Genomic DNA, 17,704 nt, shown 5'->3' with positions numbered 1-17,704 from the left:
ACTTTGCCCTTTTTTTTCCCCTTCTTTTTCTCATCAGTCTTTATGGCTTTTTACAGATATTTAAAAGATGATTTGTTTTGTGGGAATGTCACTTGTTTTTCTCCAGATTAATTTTCATTTTGTGTAATTTTGAATAGTCCATTTCCAGCATTTCCCTTTTGTATATGAGGAAGCAAGTTTTTGCAAGAAATTCTCTGAAGTTTGCACTGCTGTCAGTGTTCACACTGTTTTCATGTAGCAGTGTATCCGCATTTGAATCTTTCTGTTACGTTATTTTGGAATTTTAGGTTTCAAACAGTGTATCTAAAATCTGTTTTTTGACATCGTAATTTTCTGTGGCAAGACACTGTAAGCTCTCACCAGGTTCTTGGATTGGGTATGATTCACAGGAATTGAATGTTAGTAATCTGGGGTTGTCCTCTTTACCATTAAAAACGAGTTTTTACAACTGGTGACAAGCTGATTGCTAACCTTTCTTTAGAAATCAAGAAACTGTATGTCAGAATTAAAAATAAGAATCTGATTTAATTGTAGCGGGAGTATCAGCTGCTTAAACAGAGATAGTAAGATTCAATTTAAGTAAATGTTTATAACCATAGTTATGTGCATCAGTGTTACTTGCAAGGAGAAAAATGAGAAATTATGAATCATTCCAGAATTTACTGTTTTTCCTTCCTGCTTAATGGTTGGAGGAGGAGGAATGGAGAATACATTGTGATCGTTCAGTAAGAGCTTGAAGGAAAGTTATATAAAGTAATGTAAACCATATATTAGCAAGATTATAATCCATTAATTGACTTTTCCAGTGGAATTAGAAAAGTGAAAAAGTATTTTATAGTTATATTAGATTCTTTGTTTCATTTATTTTGCAGCTTTTCATGCAACACCCAACACTTATAAGCGGAAGAACACAGAAACAGCTTTAGACAACAAACCTTGTGGACCACAGTGTTACCAGCATTTGGTAAGACTTAGTGCCTTATTATTGCAGAGGGTACTTGAGAGGACTTTATTTTGCACTTTGGTGGAGGTGATCAAGTCAGCGTTAATGTTGTCTGCACCCGTGCTGTTATGGGCCATATGATAGACAGAGCTTTCTCACCCGTGCTGTTTCTTCCATAGCTCATGTACTGCACATTTTAGTCTTTCATTAATGTGGTATTATTCTTTTTAAAATCTGTGTTATCTCTTCAGCAACATTTCAAGGCCTTTAGGATCAAGGACTCTTATGCCTTCCACAAAGTCTATGAGAGTTGCGAGGCACAGATAGTCCACTTAGAAAGCAGGCATGCAGTAACCATACGCAGTAGACCCTAAGCCCCTCTCATAGCCATATCCCTCTGCTTGAGTTTTAGATGCACTGTCATTTCAGCTATCTGATAGGTTCCACAGATTTTTTTTTTTTTTTAATGATGGAGAAAAGGTAAGGGGTTAGGAAAATATGAGGTAGAAAAGTTGTTTTTTACGGGTACTCTCTTATTTTTACCATTTCCCCTCTTTGAACCAAGCCACTCCTACCTAGGAACTAAATGGGTATATATTGCCTGTTGGATTTTGGACAGAAGATTCATTGAATGGCACCTGCAGAAGGTATCCTATTTTTAAGCAATTTGGTTTTTGTAGAATGAAGTATAAAACTGTTGGCTGCTGTCAAACTTCTCCCTTCTATTTCCACTAAAAAAAAAAAAATGGAATTCTTGAGCACTTGTTTTATAATATTCTTTACAAGGCAGAATTTTGTTTGGCTCATCTAAAATGTTTCTGTGGTCTCTATAAACCATGCTCTTACCATTGTTTTATACTTTGAGACTGGATTATTGTACTTCATAATGCAAGATGTAACCCTCAGAGTCTTATTCTGAAGTTCCTTTCATGTATTCCTGTGGCTGTGTATCCTTCACAGGAAAAAAAAAATGTTGGATGTTTTAATAGTAAGACAGGAAGTGACAAAGTCAAGCATGTTTGTGTTTTGTGTTCTTGTATACTTTAAATATTAACACAAAGAGGTATGCATTATCTTAAACTCTGCATAGGTAGTCTGACTCCGTGCGCATTAGGTATATGATTCTTTTGTAAAGATTCACTTTTAAATAGACTATGTCCATAGAGATAATTACCTTTATTACATGAAGTATATTTCATACTTTATCTTCTTATATTTTAACTTAATTATAACCAGTTAATATATTTTACAAATTCACAATATAGAACTGTCTTGCCTGATTTTTGTACCATTCTAGGAATATATAGAACCCATATTTCTCTTTCTGAAATTTTCAGACTATCAAAAGCATATCAAAAACAAGTATATTAGACATGCAAATGATTATTTGTGATAAATGGATAATGTGATAAATTTTTTTACTAACCTGGCTTATATAGTATTTTTTTTCTCTTCCATCAAAATGAGTTTTAGAACTTTGCCCTCATGTTGACATTTTTCATTTCGTAGGAGGGAGCAAAGGAGTTCGCTGCTGCTCTCACTGCTGAGCGGATCAAGACCCCACCAAAACGCCCAGGAGGCCGCAGAAGAGGACGGCTTCCCAATAACAGTAGCAGGCCCAGCACCCCCACCATTAATGTGCTGGAATCAAAGGATACAGACAGTGATAGGGAAGCAGGGACTGAAACGGGGGGAGAGAACAATGATAAAGAAGAAGAAGAGAAGAAAGACGAAACTTCGAGCTCCTCTGGTAAGACACGTCTAATAACTGGGATTTACTCTTCTGTGAAAGTTCATATTGTGAGGATTAAGGATGTATAATGCATTGAATAATTTTCTTAGTTGGTTAGTTTCAGTATAAAGACTAGAGTCTTAAGACCAGCATTATCTCAAGAATGTGTAGCTGCGTTGCTTGTGTTTCCTGCCTCCACCCCTACCCTGGCTTGTGGTGTTTGCCCTGCTTGTTTGTTTGAAAGTTGATGATGCAGTTTATTCTCATTCTTTGTGCCATTTTCCTTTTTCGATCTTAGGTAGGGAATGATGAAATTCAGATCATTTGGTTTAATATTTTTGATGTTCTATGAATAGTTTTGTTAGAAAATGTGAACTACTGATGAGTTAGTATTTTACTGATTGGATTTTAGTTGTCCTTATCTTTTTGCTTTTTTCTTAAGCACACCCTGAATTTTACTTCTTAATATTATTTCCAATAATTTATTGACCAGTGCTTACATTTGGTTTTGTAGAAGCAAATTCTCGGTGTCAAACACCAATAAAGATGAAGCCAAATATTGAACCTCCTGAGAATGTGGAGTGGAGTGGTGCTGAAGCCTCAATGTTTAGAGTCCTCATTGGCACTTACTATGACAATTTCTGTGCCATTGCTAGGTTAATTGGGACCAAAACATGTAGACAGGTAAGATATCCGATAAAAATGTTGTTAAAAGAGCTTCAAATATAGAGATAAAAATGTACTCATTGTCCAAACAAAGAAAATTCTTGGTTATTACTAAGCTCCTATTCATCTCCTAAAAATAATTTTTTTTCTTCCCAAGAGGGAATTGAATGAAAATTATTCTCCAGGTATGTTACAGAATTTCCCCACTGTAGACTTTTAAGGTTAGATAGTAGATTTTAAAAGCTAGTAAGAATTTAAATTTAGCATCACAGGTCTTGACCAGAATATAATTACAGCTACCCCCAATGTGAGGGTAGGGACAGCGATGTCTGTTATATCCCCAGCATCTAGCAGTGTCACAGAAGAGACAGACATTTTTCTGGTATGCATGAGTATAAGAATTGTTTGCCTAAATAAGACTGTCCTCATGGCTCTGTGACTGTGCCTCTTGTCAGGTGTATGAGTTTAGAGTCAAAGAATCTAGCATCATAGCTCCAGCTCCTGCTGAGGATGTGGACACTCCTCCAAGGAAAAAGAAGAGGAAACACCGGTGAGTCTGCCATGAAGCTGCTTAGAGAAGTCAACACAGATAGACACTGCAGGCAAGGCCCTTCCTATGGGCCGTTGTTGGTTTCTACTTAGTCTATTTTTAAAAAACCTTAAACTGCCATCAAAAACAGAACTATGGAATCTTATTTCCACTGGGAATTGCTAGTATTTTTCTATAAGAATACAGCAGCCTTCGGTATATTTGGTATGTTAAGAGTCATAAAAATTATAGTTACCAGACGGAATTTGGGTTAAGAAAAACATATTTAGTAGCTTTTTCAGTAAAGGCTATAAACAATTACTTTAACATCATGAAATGTTCTGTGTTTCTGATGTGAGCTCTGGCCCAGTTTTTAGAAGTATCTTTTACTCCAGGAGCTTGAATTTCTAAGTTGTGTGGTATTGCATTCGATACTCCTAATGGGTACCCTACTATAATATAAGCCTGTTGTGAATGTTACTGTCACCTTAGCAAATGTTTTCAGGTTGATTTGATTTGTAAATGTAGAGCCAGAAAAATTTACAAATGGACTATCTGCCCTAATCTCCCCATACCTCCACCTCACATGTTTAAAAATGAGAAACGTAAGGGTGCAGTTAGATTATGCTTCAAAAATTGTGTACAGGCTCATGTTACATTTTGTTACCTTAACATTTTGTTACTTTAACAAAAATAAGTGTAGGGCCAACCCAATTTAGAATTTTTTTAAAGTCAAGGTTTTTTTTTTCCCATAGGAATTTAGGCTTTAGGAGATGCTTCTTAAATTTTGGTTGAATTATTTCTGACCATGTAGTCCACTTGATTGGTTTATGATGCCTGAAATTAGAGGAAGTGATGAGTGTCATCCACATCAGAATAAATCAACAGGCAGACACACCAGCTGCTTTGTGCAGCATTGGGAGCTCAGGAGTTCTGACCAGGAGTCATGGATGAACACAGGAAATGACGTCTTGCCACACCTGGGGCAGCCTGAGCCATCAAGCTGTTTGAGTTGCTTCAAACTGATGGCAAATATAAACTGGGCAGGGCATGACTCTTGGCTTTAACGCACTGCTGTATTCATGGCACGGATAGATCCAGTTAAGCAGCTCTCGGTTGGATTTGTAGCGTCCTGCAGAAGTTTGGTTTCATTTTCTTTGTGTTTTTGCAGGTTGTGGGCTGCACACTGCAGAAAGATACAGCTGAAAAAGGGTTAGCATCTTTCCATTCCCCTCATTATTAGCTTAACAATGTCTGCTTTGTTTTCATTTGTTTTAGAATAGTAACTGGATTAGAGCTTGGGTTATTCTAATGTAATTGCCTTCTCTACATTAAACCAATTCGAATGGAGAATGTCTATTGATGAATCCCCAGTCAATTCTCTTCTGTAAAGTGGAGGCTGACTGGAAGGTATGAGTCCGAGTCGGTTGAAGGAGAAGTGCTTTGGGATGGGACTTTGATGTAGCCACGCTGTATCTAGATGGAACTCACAAGCACCTGGGGGTGGGAGAGTATTTTTGCCATCGTTTTGGAAACCGGAATATGTGTAACGTTACGCATTCAGTAAAGGCAGGCCAGCTACCCTCCACAGGTAGTAGGGAAGAATGTACTCGTGTTAATTGTGTATGATCGTTTCCATCTCCCTGGATTCATTGGCCTGCATGATGTTATCTTTACTCAGACGGCTCCTCTAACCATGTTTACAACTATCAACCCTGTGATCATCCACGGCAGCCTTGTGACAGTTCGTGCCCTTGTGTGATAGCACAAAATTTTTGTGAAAAGTTTTGTCAATGTAGTTCAGAGTGTAAGTATTTGTTGCTTTGATGGAATTGCATGAGAACTAAATAGGCCTTTGGTTAGCAATTTAAAAAATCAAAAATAAGAACACGGGAGCACTCCCTTGTTTACTTGACGAAACTCATGGATTTGACAAGTATTTATTGAGCCCCATACCTGGCCCTGTGCCACTGGCTGGTCAGTCGCCTGGGTGTTGTGTGTCTATGTGTGTGAGGCAGGCAAAGTTGTATTAAAGGAACCCGAATTTTATTTTTTTTCTTCTTTGATCATTTAAATTAAGTTGTATTAAAGTCGGCACAGATTGTAAGAGGAATCTAGAAGGAGCTACTCAGATAATTTTTGGACACCAGAAATTGTCAGAGTTAGGAGGGTTTTAGTCTTCAGAATAAAGGAATGTAGCATAAACGCAGTGGATTTTTATAATTGTTTAATGAGACTGCACATGAAGCTTGAGTACTAAGGGAGTGTTTAGAACTAGGGGCTGTGAGAATGGTCAAGGACCATGGATATTGTTTCTTCACACTTACTTTATTCACACTTACTTTAAATATATACACTGTTTAACAAATGAAAAATGGAAAAACTCAGTGGTGGTCTTTTTCATACAAACAGCTTTAACTTCGCTGTTAATACTTCCATTTCCTTGTCTGTATAGTAGGGCAATAAGGTGGTTGTGAGGGTTGAGAGTCAGCCAGATGCTCAGTACACCCCTTGCCACGTATCTTTCTGCAAGTTTTTGCATATGGTGATGATGGTGATGGTGGTTATGAGTGAAGAACCTCCAAACCTCTCTCTCAAGGTCAAAACCGCTTTCCGGGATGCCGCTGCAAAGCACAGTGCAACACCAAGCAGTGCCCGTGCTACCTGGCCGTCCGAGAGTGTGACCCTGACCTCTGTCTTACTTGTGGAGCCGCTGACCATTGGGACAGTAAAAATGTGTCCTGCAAGAACTGCAGTATTCAGCGGGGCTCCAAAAAGGTGAGTAACAGTCGCTTCTGGAAGATTGTTAGTAGTTAGCTATTTAGTGATGCAAATGTCAGGATTGTCTTAGATGATTTAGCTGGGGCAAAAAGTAAAAGTGATCCTTGAAAGGTGCAACTGATGAGAAAGTGTTGATAGTTTTCGCTGGATAGTGCACCCTTGGGCAGTCTCTTCAGTTTTCTATAGAGCACTGTACTCCGATAGTAGGAGAAACCAGCAAATTCTGAGAAGTAGCCATTCATGGTATCAGATTTGGAATAAGATGTATTTTTTCTAGCGGTTTAATAGATTATTTGAATTTCTCTTTTAGTTAATAAAACTAGTAGTTTAGTATCCTTAATGCAAATAAATGGTGATTTCTATCAAAATATAGACTTATTCTCATCAAAGAGTATAGATTCCTTATTATGTAGAGTAAAAGATGAAATTTCCCATGGCAGGTTTTTATAGACTTACTTCCTGTTTGTTTAATAACTTTGAGGCCGGGCGCAGTGGCTCACGCCTGTAATCCCAGCACTTTGGAAGGCCGAGGTGGGCTGATCACGAGGTCAGAAGATTGAGACCATCCTGGCTAACATGGTGAAATCCTGTTTCTACTAAAAATACGAAAATATTAGCCAGGCGTGGTGGCGGGTGCCTGTAGTCCTAGCTACTCGGGAGGCTGAGGCAGGAGAATGGCGTGAACCCAGGAGGCGGAGCTTGCAGTGAACAGAGATCGGGCCACTGCACTCCAGCCTGGGGGACAGAGCGAAACTCTGTCTCAGAAAACAAAACAAAGAAATAAACAAAAACCTTGAAAAAAATCCAGCGAGGAATTCTGTATTTTTAGTGTGGGGAATTGTATGTAGATGGTTTAACTCTCTGAGCCCGGAAGTATGACTGAGCGAAAGAAACTCCAGCAGCATGTGTTTGGGAAATCCTTTTTTTTTTTTTTAAGGCAGATAAGGTCTTTCTTCAGTTCTTTTTATAATAATAACTGACATTTATTAAGCATGTAAAAATAGCAGGCACTGTTCTAAGTGCTTTAGTGGATTCGTTCATTGATCCTCCTAACCCTGTGAGTGAGGAATAAGTGTTAACCCCGTTTTACAGGTAAGGAAACCCAAAGTCACAAGACTTGTAAAGGAGCAGGAGATCAAATCCTCCAGGCTCCCATTACCTGCCCTTATGCTGTGTGTGTGTGTGTGTGTGGTGTAGAGTAGACATATCTTTGTTGTTGGACCATTTATTTATAACTGAGATCACACTTCCTACCAGCAGGTCCCCTTCTACCAGAAATTGTGCTCCAGGCAAAACACTGAAGTTTTCTTGGTTTTGTTTCCTTATGTTTTTGAACCAAAGTCTGTGTTTATGGCAGAGAGCTGTGCAGGGTCGTGGAGAGCTGTGCAGGGTCGTGGAGAGCTGTGCAGGGTCGTGGGTTTTTTGTTTTTAGCTGTGACTTTTTTCTATCAGACATTTAGATCATTTTACTCTAGGCAGTTATATGTCCATTTAGGTCACTGGATCACAGTGACGCTGGTTCAATTTCCGATGGCATACCCGCTCAGACCTAAAAATCTCAATTTCTCCCCCAAACAGCTTACCATTGTACTCCTTCTTGACTTTGTTCAGAAAGTGGGTACTTCTATTCATACTGACATGTCCTCTTTATAAGACATTTTTTAACTCTGAAAAATGTTAAACTATGTAGATACTTTTTACCAGTTGGGTTTCATTTGCACAGCAGTAGTTAGCTGTTTAGTTTCTGATCAGAAGGATATTTGGGAAGTTCACCTGACAGGTGAGTGGTAAGATGGTCCAGAATAGGAATAGATTGGAAGCTTAGGTGATCAGGGAAGCCTTTGTAAAGGTCACAAGAAAATTTTGGATGAAAGCATAATAATGAGCCATGATGAAAAATTGGCATATGTTTGGGAACACATCCCTAAATACATAATTTACAGCAATGATCATCTCGGCATTTCTGCTGAAAATAGACTACTGGACTGACAAGATCATGGTAATCCCTCCCAATAGTTTCTTGTGTTATCCTGAGGAGGTGGGGTGGAAGAACAAATCCAAAGCCAAGTTGCCATGGGCTTCAGAGGGAACCAGCACCAGCGAAGAGTCAGGGGTGTCCTGAGGCTGAAAATGGAATAATGTTAATAGAAATCACTTGGGGGAAGTAGAGGGAAAGGTATGGAGAAGAAGAGTGATTTGGTGCTGTCCTTAAATTCAGGTTGAAAGTAAATTATTCGAGGAAATCAAGGGCTGAAGAAACAGGGAAGCCAAAAGTGCAGCAGGCCTAGAGCACCTTGCTGAATGATGGTCACTGCAGAGGACTAACACCACCAAAGGGTTTTCTGTAAGACAGAGATTCTTATCTGCTGTATGAGAAAAGCATAATGTTCATAGCCATTCTCAGCAGCTTTCACATTGACTGAAGCTGTGTGTTCCATTACTGCCTTAGAACAGGTCTGAGGATTTACAGTGATAGCTTTTGTTTTCATTCTGTAGTCTGCTTTGTCCCCAGTCCATCTTCACCCTCCTTTTTTGATTGTAATTGTGTTTTATTCTCTAGCATCTATTGCTGGCACCATCTGATGTGGCAGGCTGGGGGATTTTTATCAAAGATCCTGTGCAGAAAAATGAATTCATCTCAGAATACTGTGGAGAGGTAAGGCACTGATTACCTATATTCAGGTGGCATTGTATATACTAACTTTTCTTTATTTTAGATTGATTTTATTAGGTCAGTCTGTGGGTTTGATTGGGAATGAATTGCCATAAACTGCCTTTTAAGCCTGGACTTCTGCATGTTTGTGGATTTGCATGCTTAGTAACTGGATTGTGCTGGGCGCGGGGGCTGACTCCTGCAGTCCCAGCACTTTGGGAGGCTGAGGCACGTGGATTGCTTGAGCTCAGGAGTTGGGAGACCAGCATGGGCAACATGGCGAGACCCCATTGCTACAAAAAATGCAAAAATTAGCCAGGCATGGTGGTGCATACCTGTAGTCCCAGCTACTTGGGAGCTGAGGGAGGAAGATCGCTTGAGCCTGGGAGGTTGAGGCTGCAGTGAGCCATATTTGTGCCACTGCTCTCCAGCCTGGGCAACAAAGTGAGACCCTGTCTCAGAGGAAAACAAAACAAAACAGGATTGCTTGGTTCTAGCCACATTCAGCTTTTCTCATCTATGGTCAGCAGGGAGAACAGGAGCTTTACCATAGAGTGTCCTGCTTAACCCACAACCTGGTTGATAAGGATGTAGAAACAACAGTGTCATTAGTTATTCACCTTCTAAATTGTTGAGTTACCGAAAAATCATAGGGCTAGCTTCAATTTGGAACCAACTCACCCCAATTTTTTTTTTTGAGATGGAGTTTCGCTCTTGTTGCCCAGGATGGAGTGCGATGGTGCGATCTTGGCCCCCTGCAACCTCCGCCTCCCAGGTTCAAGCGATTCTCCTGCCTCAGCCTCCCGAGTAGCTGGGATTACAGGCATGTGCCACCACGCTCAGCTGATTTTGTGTTTTTAGTAGAGATGGGGTTTCTCCATGTTGGTTAGGCTGGTCCTGAACTGCCGACCTCAGGTGATCTGCCTGCCTCAGCCTCCCAAAGTGCTGGGATTACAGGCGTGAGCCACTGCGGCCAACGTGTGTGTGTGTGTGTGTGTGTGTTTTTTTTTTTTTTTTTTAAGCTCAGCGAGAAGACTTTGGTTCCTCACTTTCTCCAAGGATAATTACTTCAGGATGTGGAAATATTTCTGAGTTGGGGTCCTTAATATACAGTTATTCTTAGATTTATCAGTGTGCAGACTGAATGGGAAAGAGAACTTGGCTGTAGTGACCCTTTTTGTTTTCTTCCGAAGGTCCAGTATTCACTGTGTGTGCTTTTGCATGTGCTGTCAGACTTGATCACCTTTATCCAAAAGAATTTTCTCTTGTGTCTTTCTTTTTAGATTATTTCTCAAGATGAAGCTGACAGAAGAGGGAAAGTATATGATAAATACATGTGCAGCTTTCTGTTCAACTTGAACAATGGTATGTATCTGAGCTGGGAGGCAGTGAGTTCCTCTGAGTTGCATGTGGCAGCCTTCTGCCTGCCAAGTGTTCAGAAACGAGGGTGGAGGTCAGTGAGGTGACCGGAAGGAGGATCTCCTTAGAGGCATCGGGGGCTGCTTGCTTGAAAGGAACTGGAGCAAGGAATTCCTCAGGGAGCAGATGGACTAGGTGTGCAGGAAACCGCCTCTCTGAAGCCCTGGCCATCTGTGAGTGGCGCTGTACCAGTGTCTGGCTGTGACGGGGATGTTGTGCTCTTGCTGCCTCACCTCTTGTGTTCAGGCAGCTCAGCACACCTCCTGCAGTCGGTGCCTCGGAGCTGGGAAGGAGGGGAGGAGCCAGACTCCCCTGGATATTCTCAAAGGACTGGGAGGAAAGGCAGTTGCTTTCATAGCTGATGTTCTGGGGTAGAATGTAAGTCTGTAGGGATATTTCTGGTGGGATTGTTCTGGTGGGAGGTTGGCTTAACATGTAAGATATTCAGAGAAACTCTTAGTTGGAACAAGTAGAATAGATTTTTTCTAGGAATGCTTTATAGACATTATAAAAAAAACTAATGTTAAATGAATTGATGTTCAGAAGAATTTTGTCAGATTCTTTTTAATTTTTTTTTTATTTTGCTTAGTAATGTATGTTTATAGTTGATAATTAATAGCTTTTGTGTCAGATAACCATCTTGAATTATAGGTGATTAATTTTAACCTGGAACAATAGTGTATTCTTCCAAATGTCATTTCTTACTGAATGAAGTTGCTTGAATGATTTATTTGCTTTTGCAGGCAAACCCTGAAGAACTATAACCGGTTGCATTTACAGAATCATAATAACTTGATTTACTTATAACTGAAATTATTCACTGGGCTCATTTTCTTCTTTTTAGATTTTGTGGTGGATGCAACCCGCAAGGGTAACAAAATTCGTTTTGCAAATCATTCGGTAAATCCAAACTGCTATGCAAAAGGTAGGTATCTTTGACGTCAGAATTGGAACTCCCTTTTTAATCCTGTGATGATGGACTTGAATACTTCTGGGATAGTTGTTTGTTATGTGAACAAGTCAGTTAACCTCCCGTGGCCTGTCTTCATGCTCACTGACACCAGTGTGTCTCTTTCCAGTTATGATGGTTAACGGCGATCACAGGATAGGTATTTTTGCCAAGAGAGCCATCCAGACTGGTGAAGAGCTGTTTTTTGATTACAGGTTGGTAAAGTACATTTCTAACATGATCTCTAAGGGCTTTTTCTACTGGATTGTGAACGCTGGGCGAAGGATTTTTTTAGTTCTTTGCTAGATGTGCTGAGGGGTGGGGGTGAGTTGTTTTGACGGGTCACTTTGCCTTGAGCATTAGTGGGGAATTAGGTTATACTTTCCTGTTATGTATTCACGATCCATTTATTTATTATACAAGTCATGCTTATTTTAAAAATAGAATCAAATCCATGCAGAAAGCCCCGTTTCTCACCCTGCTGTTGACAGCTGGGTGAGTCCTAGACCTTCTCATATCATGCCGCATGCTGCATGCTTGCTTGTGGAGCGTTTTTCCAGATAAGTGTGATCACACTGTCCTATAGATTTTTCTGCAACATGGTTTTACTTGACAATATACTATGTATATCTTTACTGATTAGATCTACTTAATTTATTGTTTGCTATAATACTTATTACACGTATCATTACCATTTTAAAAGGTGCTGTTGGCAAATCACTGTCTGGTCACCCTGTGGGGATGCCTGGGACATGTGGGCCACCGATGGTATCTGTGTGGTTAGGCATTAGGCTGCCAGTTGACACAGTCAAGCTCTGTGGGATACATTTAAGTCATCCATTGAATACAGATTTAGGTGCAGTCAGATGACTGTCTAGTTAATGAACTCCTGTGGTCCCATGTACATCCCATCCAGAAGCTGTCTTTGAGTACTGAGTTCTTGAATATTCAGGCTGGCCTTTAATGGCTGTTGCATAGCCGAGAGCTCTCAGTGAGGCAGACAGGGTCTGAGTGAAAGGCCTACTTTACTGAGGGCCGCTGCCTTCATTCCAGGCCGGCTCTGAATGAAGAGTGTGGGGTGGAGCTGGGGTTGGAGGCAAAGCCATCCAGTTTCCTTGGGAGGGCCTGGTGGCCCCACCCACTATTTCTGGGTGTCCACTGTACTCCAGTTCTTTCTTCACCTGGGGGAACAACTGGCGGGCTGCTCTTTGGCCCTCTTTGCCATGGTCATCGTTTTTTTCCAGACCATGGTTTTATTTTGCCTTTCCACCGTCGGACCTAAACATCATGATGTGGACCAGCCTTCCTGGGGCCACTTGCTTCAGAGGCATAGGGGAGGCTGGGCAAGCTCTGGAAATGCTTGTAGACAGGTTTGTTCAGTTCAGAACTTGGCAGCGTCTCACTTAGATGGCCAGCAACGCAGACCTACGCATTGCCTTCTACGAGTGTGCCCTTATGCAGGCAGCTGTATAATTGGATGGTTTTTTTTTTTGTTTTGTTTCGTTTTAAGACATTTTAATGCACCCACTGTCTTCAGCAGGCTTTGTTGTGTTAAGTAAGTCTCAGCACATGTTGGATGGGTGGTCATCCAGCGGACTTCTGCTTCTTCCTGTTGTTTCAGATACAGCCAGGCTGATGCCCTGAAGTATGTCGGCATCGAAAGAGAAATGGAAATCCCTTGACATCTGCTACCTCCTCCCCCTCCTCTCTGAAACAGCTGCCTTAGCTTCAGGAACCTCGAGTACTGTGGGCAATTTAGAAAAAGAAAATGCAGTTTGAAATTCTGAATTTGCAAAGTACTGTAAGAATAATTTATAGTAATGAGTTTAAAAATCAACTTTTTATTGCCTTCTCACCAGCTGCAAAGTGTTTTGTACCAGTGAATTTTTGCAATAATGCAGTATGGTACATTTTTCAACTTTGAATAAAGAATACTTGAACTTGTCCTTGTTGAGTCATCTCTCATAACATGTCAATAACTGCTTTTAGTACTGCCCAACAAAAAACTTTTAAATTTACCTCCTTGAGTTTTTTAGTTGTCTTTGTATGAATCTTGATTTTAACTAATACTGCCTGGTAATATGTGGAAGACATTCATATATGAAGAACTGCTGTGCATCCTGAGGGCTGACCCAGTAAAGGGCTTGATTTTATAGACAAGACCAGGGTGGGTGGGTACGTTCCAGTCAGCTGTGCAAACTGGAGAAAGTGATTTAACCTCCAAGTCTGTTCCCCATATATAAACTGACAGAGTAGACTTAGGTTATTTTTAAGAACTCACCTAGTTCTAAATGCCGTTAGTCTAGATAGAGTTCTTTAGAAATACAATATAAGTTGGGATTCCTTACCTACCTACTGACAGGTATAACCAAACTAGTTTTATATCTTCTCAAAGAAGAGGTAAAAATCACAAACTCTAAGCGTCAAGGAAACAACATGTGCCTTGCATGCCTTACCATGTGGTCGGTCTCAGAATTTGGGGGAATTTCTCTGCACCCTCCCCCGGTACATTCACCAGCAGCATCATGGGAACCCTCACAACCGCTGCAAACCAGACCACACTCAGTTACTTGGCAGTTGCCTTTTCTACAGTTAGATTTTATTTACAATGTGATAGTATTAATGTGAAACCTAATTAAATCGACTCATCTTGCTTTCCGGTTCCACAACATTTGCGAGATCAGGTCTCCATCACATCAGTGCACAGGCGCAGCAACTTGAGTCCTGAAGTTAATTTGCCACTTGATTTGGGATTGAGGAGACCCTCCCTCAGCCTCGTCCCATGGTTTCTTAATGACAGTGCTGATCTATTTTATGTCTACATAACTATCTCCACTCTCACCCAGAAAATGGTCCCATCCACTTAAGAGCTTGTTGCCCTCGATGCCCTCATGTTCCACTCTTGGCACTCAGCAGGACCCTGAGGCAGTTACTTCATTATTTGGGTTAGGTCATTCTCTAGATGGCTCAATGGCCTTGCTTAGGCACAGGCGAAATGGAGCCTATCTGCTCATCATTGCATGTAGGCCTGTTCATGAGACCCCAAAGATTACTTGGGCCCAAAAGTACCTGTTGACATGGCTCATTCCAGCCACAGCCCTCAACCCGTCCTCAGAGGAACAGCTGGGAAATGGATCCTTGAGGCCTCCAGTGAGCACAATGTACCAGAGCCCCAAAGGCATAGGAAAGACAAAGGGGCATGATGGAAAGCAGTAGTTTTTGAGCCCTGTCTGATGTATTCTCAATGCACAGCAAGCTTTTTGTACCATGATTTGAAATGTGCTTCTGTAAATGCCTCTTCAGTGACTTCCATGAACACAGATTTCTGAACAGAAATGCTTGACATAATAACCCATTTGATATAACCTATCAAGCTTGTCTGGCCTGTGGACGGCCGGTTGCATACAGCCCAACACAAATTCGTAAACTGTCTTAAAACATTGAGGTTTTTTGTGAATTTTTTTTTTTTTTTTTTTTTTTTTTTTTTTAAAGACGGTATTTTGCTCTGTTACTACTCAGCCTGGAGTACAGTGGTGCAGTCTTGGCTCACTGCAACCTCTGCCTCCCAGGTTCAAGCGATTCTCCTGCCTCAGCCTCCTGAATACCTGGGATTATAGGCACAGGCCACCCCACCCGTTTAATTTTTGTGTTTTTAGTAGAGGTGGGGTTTCGCCATGTTGGCCAGGCTGGTCTTGAACTCCCCCTAGTGATCCACCCACCTCGGCCTCCCAAAGTGCTGGGATTACAGGTGTGAGCTGCTCCGCCCAGCATGGCTTTTTTTTTTTTTAAAGCTCATCAGCTACTTAATACAAGGCTTGACATATACAATAGGCAGCACCTCACCCACAGACTAACTTCTGTTGGTTAGAGGCACCCAGAAGCTGTGCCAGGTTTTCATTAATGTCTGGTTCATCCCATCTCCAGTCTTCACTGTCTCCATGCCGCGTCCTCACTTCCGCTTCTGCCCAAGGTGTTCAACTCTACCAAAGTCAAATCAAATGTAAACCCACACATTTAAGCTTGTAGATAGCTCATCAAGACTGGATCCAAGTGTAAACATTTTGAAAACCATATTCTGTTAAATAATTCTTAATGGAACTAGTTGAAATAATTGCCTATCTGCTCAGTCCCTTGATATAAACAATTCCAGTGAGGGCTACACAGGGATACCTGGTATTAGAAGTGGTCCACACTCACCTGTTACGGCAAGGGCATTGTTGGGGCTGGGCCCTGGACAGGGTCATGAACTGGACAGATGAGCGATGAGGGTATAAAAAATGAACCTGGGCAGCCAAGTGACTGATTCCTACAACAAGAAGTTGTCTTCATTAGAAGGGGGATTCAATTCACATAGCTGAAGGCCAGCAAGCATGTTTTCCAGCTGGGCTGGTAATTCTAAATTTCAAAGGAAAATTAGGTACCAATATTCATCAAGGAGCAGCATCTTAAAATGCTGTCAGTAAAGATACGTTACATTACAGCACCTGTTGGTCCTATAATCACTGTTTCTTACCCACTAGCTGGGGCCAATCTTCAGATTCCCGAGTTGGGGCGTGCCTGGCCAGCAGTCTGAGTCTATACGCCATGCTTAACAGAGCCCAACCAGGAGACTTACCCTTCCAGGCAGGCGCTGAGATCAAGGTCCTCTCTGGTTCCCTCAGGCCGCAGCAGTACATACTTAGCCTGTGCATCTGGTCTTAGTACACAGCCCAGCTCTGATTAAACCACAACGAATGTTTCTACAACCCAGGGGGTAAAATATTGATCTTATAAAATGAGTTAAAGTTGTCAGTAGATTAAACCTTTGTTGCTGTGATATTGTTTCCAACCTCTTTGGCCATGATTCCAAGATAATCAGCCTTGGTCTCAGTGGGTAACAACCACGCTCTGTAGACCCCCACTAGGATTTGGCAGCAAATAACAGCCCCAGGTTTTTGGTGTTCTAGAGAGAGGCTCCCCTATACTTCAAAAAAGGGTAAAAGTAAGAGTGACAATGTGAGCACTCTGGGGCTAGATTAGTTCAGTGATACTGCGCTTGGTGGTTCTTTGTAAACCATTTTTCTTTTTTTGAGACGGAGTCTTGTTCTGTCGCACAAGCTGGAGTGCAGTGGCACGATCTCAGCTCACTGCAACCTCTGCCTCTGAGGTTCAAGCGATCCCCCTGCCTCAGCCTCCCAAGTGGCTGGGACTACAGGCGTGCGCTACCACAACTGGCTAATTTTTGTATTTGTAGTAGAGACGGGGTTTCACCACGTTGGCCAGGCTGGTCTCGAACTCCTGACCTCAAGTGATCCACCTGCCCGGCCTCCCAAAGTGTTGGGATTACAGGCGTGAGCCAATGTGCTTGGCCACAATTTTCACAATTACAGCTAGTAACAAAAAGCCAATTGTGCACACGCAAGTATTTTGTCTGAGAAGAGGGCTTGAGAACTGGGAGGAATGTGACCTTCCTCCTGGGCTCTAACCATGCTGCCCACATGTAGGGACTGAACACCAGGGGGTTCCAGAAGCCTGGGACTCTGCCTCTAAGCGACTTATTAAGTTGTCCTGAAAAAGGAATTCCTCAGAGAATGTCTCCCTTTCCATGTCTTATCAAGAGAAAAGGAGTCAACCTACACATAAGGGACATTTGGACCTAAACACAGGTCTTGAATTGCCTTTTCTTTCACACCAGTCAACACGGTACACTTAGCCAGTGGAAGGGGAGCAGGTAAAGGCCGGGAATCTGAAGGTGTGGGGTGAACTCCCGACTCGCCCATCTCTCAGCTCACCTTCACTTACCGTGAGGAATTTCCACGGGACCAAGGTACTTACCCAAGTGCCTGCTTGATCCCGGAGGGACTGAAGAGACCAGCAAACTCATGACAATATTTCCTATCATTCACAGGACTGAAATGCACAAGCTCTTGAGGCAGGTCTGTGGTGTCCTTTGCAGCATGCTTTTCTCACAGGCATAACAATGGACTGGTTTGAGGAAAAGCAAGAGGTGCTTCACTCCCAGTGCGGCGCGACCGGGGCGTTTCCGGGCTGTC

The 17,704-nt window shown here is 41.8% G+C and overlaps 1 protein-coding gene across 19 annotated transcripts in view; it reads left to right on the top strand.

The window, feature by feature from the left end:
• The window catches only part of EZH2 (enhancer of zeste 2 polycomb repressive complex 2 subunit), a 77,016-nt gene extending 63,398 nt beyond the window's left edge, over positions 1–13,618 (top strand). For 12 of the 19 annotated variants that reach the window (XM_077995068.1, XM_077995067.1, XM_077995066.1 and 9 more), the window contains 12 exons: positions 873–964; positions 2,453–2,693; positions 3,190–3,359; positions 3,797–3,891; positions 5,042–5,082; positions 5,552–5,677; positions 6,470–6,648; positions 9,212–9,307; positions 10,588–10,669; positions 11,568–11,648; positions 11,803–11,887; positions 13,294–13,618. In XM_077995068.1, the coding sequence (XP_077851194.1) occupies positions 873–964; positions 2,453–2,693; positions 3,190–3,359; positions 3,797–3,891; positions 5,042–5,082; positions 5,552–5,677; positions 6,470–6,648; positions 9,212–9,307; positions 10,588–10,669; positions 11,568–11,648; positions 11,803–11,887; positions 13,294–13,354 (1,349 nt within the window). In that variant the 3' untranslated portion in view covers positions 13,355–13,618. 19 annotated transcript variants of the gene reach the window in all.
• Positions 13,619–17,704: the final 4,086 nt, after the last annotated feature.

The sequence above is a fragment of the Macaca mulatta genome, chromosome 3, assembly GCF_049350105.2.
Source record: "Macaca mulatta isolate MMU2019108-1 chromosome 3, T2T-MMU8v2.0, whole genome shotgun sequence".
NCBI classification, from domain to species: domain Eukaryota; kingdom Metazoa; phylum Chordata; class Mammalia; order Primates; family Cercopithecidae; genus Macaca; species Macaca mulatta.
Note: the sequence above shows the minus strand (reverse complement) of the source record. Positions and strands in the feature narration are given on the sequence as shown.